This window comes from Hemiscyllium ocellatum, chromosome 13 (genome assembly GCF_020745735.1).
Source record: "Hemiscyllium ocellatum isolate sHemOce1 chromosome 13, sHemOce1.pat.X.cur, whole genome shotgun sequence".
In the NCBI taxonomy this organism is placed as follows: domain Eukaryota; kingdom Metazoa; phylum Chordata; class Chondrichthyes; order Orectolobiformes; family Hemiscylliidae; genus Hemiscyllium; species Hemiscyllium ocellatum.
The window spans coordinates 32,406,218-32,413,996 of NC_083413.1; the positions used below are offsets into that span (position 1 = coordinate 32,406,218).

General features: G+C 37.9%; 1 protein-coding gene across 1 annotated transcript in view; it reads left to right on the forward strand.

The window, feature by feature from the left end:
• LOC132821733 (UAP56-interacting factor-like) overlaps nt 1-7,574 on the forward strand; it is a 34,652-nt gene extending 27,078 nt beyond the window's left edge. The window contains exons 8-12 of the mRNA XM_060834442.1: nt 1,724-1,782; nt 2,441-2,476; nt 3,376-3,447; nt 4,079-4,205; nt 6,417-7,574. Coding sequence (XP_060690425.1) covers nt 1,724-1,782; nt 2,441-2,476; nt 3,376-3,447; nt 4,079-4,205; nt 6,417-6,512 — 390 coding nt within the window. The 3' untranslated portion in view covers nt 6,513-7,574. The remainder of the gene's footprint in view (nt 1-1,723; nt 1,783-2,440; nt 2,477-3,375; nt 3,448-4,078; nt 4,206-6,416) is intronic.
• Nucleotides 7,575-7,779: the final 205 nt, after the last annotated feature.

The window sequence follows — 7,779 nt, forward strand, 5'->3', positions numbered from 1 at the left end:
ATGGCATTAGCCTGGTATTTGGTGATGCAGTCATGGATACACAGTGAGTACAGAAGGGGGCTGAGTATGCACCCCTGGGGGGGGGGGGGTTCCAGTGCTGAGTGTTAATGAGGATGAAATATTGTTCCTAGTCTTCGCTGATTGTCGCCTGTGGGTAACAAACTGAGGATCCAGTTGCAGAGAGTGCGGCTTAGTCCAAGATCACTAATCAGTCTCAAGGGAATAATAGTGTTGAAGTCTGGACTGTAGTCAGTGAGTTGGATTCTTAGGTAGCTGTACTTGGTGTCAAGATGTTCTGGGGAGGAGTGAAGGGCAAGTGATATGGCATCTGATGTGGATCTGTTGGTCTGATGGAGACTGTTGGATTTGTTATAACTTGCTAGGCAACTTTAGAGGACAGTGAAAGTCAAACAGTAACAATTTGCTTACGGATCAAATCTGGTGGATCATTATATGTTTCTCTTTTTGAAGAACATTCGGAAAACTATTTGTACAAATTTGACTCCTCAACTTGCATTGTCTTTCATTAGATTAATTAAGCTTAATTTTATAGCCTGTTAATAGGGTTTGAACAGAACTAATTATGTTTAGCGCAAATTCAGAAAGTAGTACGTTTTCCACAAATGTTGGCATTTTGTTCAGTGTGGACCACTGGACTAAAAGATGGACTTGTACTTTGGAAGCACAGATACAGGAAAGCATTGCTGACATTTTCATAAGATGCACAAAATTCTCTTATTTCTCTTTATCCTAGTATGCCCAGGTTGATAGAAAGCATGGAAGAGGTATCTGTATTTAAGTTGCTAATTATTCCAAGTAAATAGTTGTTCACTTGCAGCTAGAATCTATGAACTGCTGACAGATAACCTTACTGGTTAAAACTTCAACCTCCTGAAACTCCCCCTGCACATACATAGAGGTTTTTAAAAATTGGGTTTTATGGGTGAAGGGAAACACTGGGAAGGTCGGTCAAGCTCACAGCCCCCATGGTTTGCTTCGATGATCTTTTTGGCTTGCCAGATATTTTGTGCTCTCTTCTCTAGGTATTTTCATTTACTTGCAGGAGTCACAATGTATAAAGCATCTGACGGCTGACCGCAACTGATGATAGAAAATAAACTGGCTTTCCTCAGGCTTTAGATTTTTTTTAAATTGTAGAGAGCGCCTCCCTTTCTGGAGCACTGAGGGCTTCTTACCTGATGTTCACATATAGTTGATGGTAAGCAGGAAGACTCCATCATCAACAGCTGGTCATTCTATAGACCATTTCAAGACTGAAGAAGGGTTACATCCGAAATGTCAACTTCTCCATCTCCTGATGCTGCCTGGCTTGCTGTGTTCTCTCAGCCTCCTGCCTGTCTACTATACATGACCTGGTGCCAACTTGTCTACTGCAATATCCCCCACTTGAACAAACAGCATGTAAATAACACTTGGGAGTGTCAGTAACCTGCCTTAAAAATGCAGTTATCCCTTCCGCCATCCTTTTTGTTTTTAAATAGTCTTTTGCCCTATTTCAATCCATAATCAAATATAGAGAAAAATAAAAGAAAATCTTTACTCAGTCGTTTTCCAGCTCCTCTCTGTTCCGATGAGGAATAATTAGACTCCAAACATGAACTGTTAGACCTACTGAGTTTGTCTAGTATTTTGCTTTTAACTCCTATTTCCAGAATCTGTTGTCTTTAATTAAATCTTGTCTGATCTGTGCTATTAAATGCAGGTGCATATGCAAACTGAACAAGGGATGAAAGAAGCAGCTACAAATAAAAGGACACGAGCGTAAGTTTAAAAACTGAACTAACTGCTGAAAGAATGGTGTAAAATTACTTTCCACATTTAGATGATGTTTTCAAGCTCCAGCACGAAGCCCCTAAGTCTGATGCTAAAGAGAATCACAAGATTGTACTTCATTTATTTAGATATAGCTATAAATTGCTACCATGCATTTGCTTTGAGTGGTATCTTCAAACCCATGACAAATAAAGTTCAAAACCCATGTCTCCTGATACTATCTTCATTCTTCATGGCCTTTTGTCTCTGAAAGAATCCAATCAGATCTCTGATGTATCAGTTTCTTTGAGTTTTGTGTGTGACAATTCTAGTCAAGATGGTTATTGTATTAAAGGAAAGGAAATGTGGAAATTGCTAGTTTCTCCACACCATTTTTGTATCCTTTCAACTCCCCTCCCCCCACCAAAATAAACATTTCTATGTCTTTTTAATGGATAACATTGCTGTGCTTCAAGCAAGTTGTGTAAGATACTCCGCATGTTCTCACAACAAGAAATTGCTGCATGATATATGGTATCTGAAATAAATGTAATTCCGTGTTTTCCCTTTGTTTACCTTAATTTCAGAATGTATAATACCACATCTTATGCCTCAAGAATGTTACTTTTGAAAATACAGAAATTGATTTTTAAGTTTTATTTTTCAGGTGGCTAACCAATTCTAGTGCTACTACGTTTGACCAGTAAGTCATTAAACTGAAGATTGGTGAAAATAATATCTTCAGTCACAAAATTTTTATTAGGTGGATAAGGGAATAATTATTGTGCTATGTGTGAAACAAAGCAAGTTAGTACTTCGAACTGAGTCTTGCTTACACAGTGCAATTTAAAAGTTTAATGCAGCTAGCCTAACTTAGAAGCTGCCATATTTGAGCATGACCCAATTTGTTCTGTTTATACATATGAATATTTTTATGTATATGATTAATATTTCAGTGCAATTTTAGAAATAAATCACTGTAGCAAAGTTCTTAACAACACTCTGAAATAACCTCTGAAATAAGCTGCTCAATTCAAAATAGTCAGCAAATACTGACCTAGCTAGTGATACTCACATCCAATGAAAGCTTAGATTGTTATTTTTGCAGGTTTAATAGATAATCAAACTTCACTCTCGCCCAAGAAAAGCTTGGATTTGGCTCTTCTTCATTTTTGATCTGATTAACTAGTTTGAATTAAATTTGATACCTATGTACTTAAAAATAAATTAAAATGTTTGTGCAACTGACCAACAGGGTTTAAAAAGAGAGGAGCAATTCACCACTCCTCACCTGGTTGGAACAATGCGCAAGGGAAAGGGCTAGGCAGGAATGTGGCATAATTAGATGAAACATGATCCCATGGAATGGTGCAGTCAGCTCAAGGAGTTAAGCGTCTGACTCCTCCTTTTGATTTGTATATTTTTTTTAATGAGTCCAACATTCCTTGGTTGCTTTGTGGACAGAAATGACAAATACTTTTGGAAAGCACAATGCACAATGTATTTTGGAATTCAAGAAAATAAAATAGATTGTTTTATGATTATCAGTCACACACATACTTGAAAACACCAACGGTTTAAACTGCTTCTCCTTCCTTTCAGAGGTCGCATTCCCGTTAGCAGTGGAGGAATTTTGACTGTGTCCATTCAGAACCCATCTGCCAAAAATACAGAGTTTGTATTTCTTTTGATTGTTATCATTTTTCTGATCTTTATTACCATTCTTTTGAGTTTAGCTATTAGGTTGTAATAACTAATAACGTGGTCTATTCTGATATAACATATTAAGATCTATTTTTTCAACATTGCTCCACACCTCCCTCCTCACCAAATGCCTATTTCTTTTCAACCCCAGCTCTGGTAGATGTGCTAATTTTATAAGATGTGGATTTTACACTAATTTTTCCGTCTTTCTGTATAACGTACCTTTCAAAAACCATCTTAGAACCAACCTCTTTGTAAACAACAAAATTATTCACCCCTTTTTTTGGATCAGTGTATGTTCTTTCTAATTAAAGTTGCTATGCTCTCCCCAGACCATTGTGCTCCATTCTCATCAAGAGATAACTGGTGTTGGTTTAACCTGTAGTGAAGGAGAGATTGAGAAGGAGAACTCTTCATGGTAACCTCAGGTGGTATGGGAATTGAACCCATGTTGTTTGCATCGCTCAGAATCACAAACTAGCCATCCAGCCAACTGAAATAGCCTTTCTATCTTTTCCAATTACACCCTCATGGACAGTGGTTATTGTGCAAAAGTAAGAGAACGTATTTTATTCAGTTTGACATTAAATATTTTCTGTAGCTCCCAACAGTTCCGAATCAGGCGTCCTCCTTTGGTGCCATTTGCAGTAAAAAAGGAAATCAATGAGAAGAAAGATCCACCTAAAGGAGTGCCTCTAGAATTTGATATCAACAGTGTTGGAAGACCGGTAAATATTTGCAAAGGATTTTAATATTATTTATTTCATGTGTTCCAACCAGTTTTTTCAGTGGAAGATCATGTGTTCCTCTGTGACAGTTACTTTTGCCTGTGCATCAAACTTATCATACCAATCCAAACATTTGATTGCAAATTATTTATTATGGATTTGAGTACAGTGGTATGTTCCCTTAGGCAGTCCAATTGTCTGTTTTTTTGTGGGAATTGCATAGCACACCACTGGATCATGCAGCGTAGAGAAACTGATCTAGGGCAATAACCCAGTAAACCCAAGATCTGACATAAACTGATCCATTTAGGTATTGCTCATAATCCCTTTATTGATGACTTGTGGTTTGACCACATTATAGAGTCATAGTCATACAGCATAGAAACAGATACTTTGGTCCAACTTGTCCTTGAGGACCAGGTATCCCAAACTTAACTAATCCCATTTACTTGTGTTTCATCCATAGCCCTCTAAATGTTTATTATTTGTGTACTTGTCCAAAAGTCTTTTAAATGTTGTAACTGTACCTGTCTCTACCACTTATGCTGGCAGTTCATTCCATATATGCAACACTCTCTGTGTGGAAAAAGTTGCCCCTCAGGTCTGTTTTTAAATTTTTCCTTTCTCACAATAAACTTATGCCCTCTTGTTTTAGAGGGAAAAAAATCTTGGCTATTCACCTTATCTATGCCCAATTAGGATTTTATAAACCTCAAAGATAATAATAGATAATAGACAATAGGTGCAGGAGTAGGCCATTCTACCCTTCGAGCCTGTACCGCCATTCATTATGATCATCCTCAATCAGTATCCTGTTCCTGCCTTTTCTCCATAACCCTTGATTCCACTATCTTTGAGAGCTCTATCCAACTCTTTCTTAAACGAATCAAGAGACTGGGCCTCCACTGCGTTCTGGGGCAGAGCATTCCACACACCCACCACTCTCTGGGTGAAGGAGTTTCTCCTCATCTCTGTCCTAAATGGCCTACCCCTTATTTTTAAGCTGTGTCCTCTGATTTGGGACTCACCCATCAGTGGAAACCTGTTTCCTGCCTCCAGAGTGTCCAATCCTTTAATAATCTTATACGTCTCAATCAGATCCCCTCTCAGTCTTCTAAACTCAAGGGTATACAAGCCCAGTCGCTCCAATCTTTCACCATAAGGTAGTCCTGCCATTCAGGAATTGACCTTGTGAACCTACACTGCACTCTTTCAATAGCCAGAATGTCTTTCCTCAAATTTGGAGACCAGAACTGCACATAGTACTCAAGGTGTGGTCTCACCAGGGCCTTGTACAACTGCAGAAGAACCTCTTTGCTTCTAAGCTCAATCCCTCTTGTTATGAAAGCCAGCATGCTATTAGCTTTCTTCACTACCTGCTGTACCTGCATACTTGCCTTCATTCACTGGTGTACAAGAACACCCAGATCTCTTTGTACTGCCCCTTTACCTAACTTGACCACCCTGTTATATGTTTGAACCTGCAAGGATGCCAGACAAATTCTAAAATCTAATTACAGCCAAGACTCCATTAATTTGCTGACAGTTGCTATGGATTGCCTTGGCACTACTAGCATAGGAAACAATAATCAAAGTGGCATCTTCCAGCTGTGAAATGTGCAGATGGATATTAAGGGCAATCCATGTAAGGGTGTCTATGAAATTTCATTTGGTGTCATACAGCATGGAACTAGTCCACACTGACCATGTTCCTAAACTAAACTTGTCCCACCTGCCTGTGTTTGGCATATATCCCTCCAAACCTTTCTTATCCATGTACTTATCCAAATGTTTTTGAAATACTGTAACTGTACCTGCATCCACAACTTCCTCTGGCAGTTCATTCCACACATGAACCACTCCACATCAACAAAAATGTTGCCCTTTATGTCCTTTTTGAAACTTTCTCCTCTCACCTTAAAAATATGCCCCCTAGTTTTGAATCCCCCCCACCCCCCCTCCTGCCCCACCTCAGCACTTGGGCTTCCATGTGAAAAATGGGAATAGGATGAAATAGCAGAACATTGCTTGTGGTTGGGAACTTCGTTCAATATGGGCAAGCATTTTTGAGAGGAAAGGAAGGGTTTTAAAATTTGAGAACTATTATCTGTTTCATTTAATCTATGTTGATGTCGTTTGGTAAAGACAGACAGTCATGCAGGTTGAGTATATTGACAGATATCTCACAGAATAATTGTGTTTTTCCTGTAGACTGGCATTACCTTGAATGAACGATTTGCTATTCTCAAAGAGCGGAGAACAGCAGATACACCAAATAAAGGAGGACGTTTTGTGACTGTGGGTTAGAATGAGCTAAATGACATTTCATCTGACACAATTGTTGGGAAGCTGCGCCAGGAACAATGGAATGAATGATTTGCTGTTACAAACTGACACTACATGTATAAGCAGATCTGTTTGACTGTACTTTAAGGATCATTGTACAGTAACTATATGGAAGAACTACTGACATTCCAATTATGTTTTAAAGTTTTGTTTTTGCCTGAGGAATGGTAGTTGGAGATGATATTGAACAATCTGTTTAAATTGTCTCATTGAAAAGACTGAAGTTTGTTAATTTCAAGGAACAGTTCATTAGATGAAGAGAATATCTAAGTCCAGCACAAACAAACTTAAAATCCAGTATTTTTGAAGACTTGTTGATGTTTCAATCTCGAAACATTTTTTTATTCAAGGTTACTTGTTTCAAAGTTTTGTAAGGAGGATTGGCATAATGATGCCTCATCAAAAAGAATCCAAAGGCAGTCCCTTTTCTTAATTAGTGATTGCAAATATTTTCCATGCTTGTCAATTCAACTCGCCATGAAGCACCGTAAGAATTCTCAAAGATGACGACAAAACCTCGACTTAAAATACAGCTTTGTAATAATACAGGACTCTGTTGATTTCTTAACATTTGGAATTAATGTGAAATTATGTTTTATATGGTCTGGGAAATTGAGGTGCCACGTTTGAAAACTAAAGATGGGAAAGCATTTGATTTCCTTGAAGGTGGCTATGCAGCAACTAATCAAGCACTATTTTTGGGTATTTTGTATTAAATCTCAATAACAAAGATCGGAACGTCTAAATGAAGTTCTTATACTATTTAGATGCTTGAACTTTCATTTTTAATAATGAATATAATGTTTAAAAGATTTAATTTGTTTCCCTTGTCAAATGGGAGGTGTAATGACTTGGGACATTTGATCACAGCTTATCTATTTTGAAAATAGACAAGCTGTTTTCATTTGCCTTAACCATTCAATAATTTGAAGTCCTGACAGATGCTGTATTACATGAGGGACATAAGCATTGTTTTGCATATACAACTTGTACTGTTTTGCATTAAAAGAAAGTTGAAAATCCTGTTATATGCTACATGCGAAAATTGTTTACAAAAATGAACTTCCAAATCCAGGTGCATAACCATATAAAAACTCAGTAGGACGTTAAATACCGACATTCATGCCAGTTTGCTTCCCAGGTAAGGGAAGACATTCCTGGTGCAATCTTGTCATTCAGATAGGAAATGGAAGCCTGTACCCACACATAGTAAGGACTTTGTGCATAA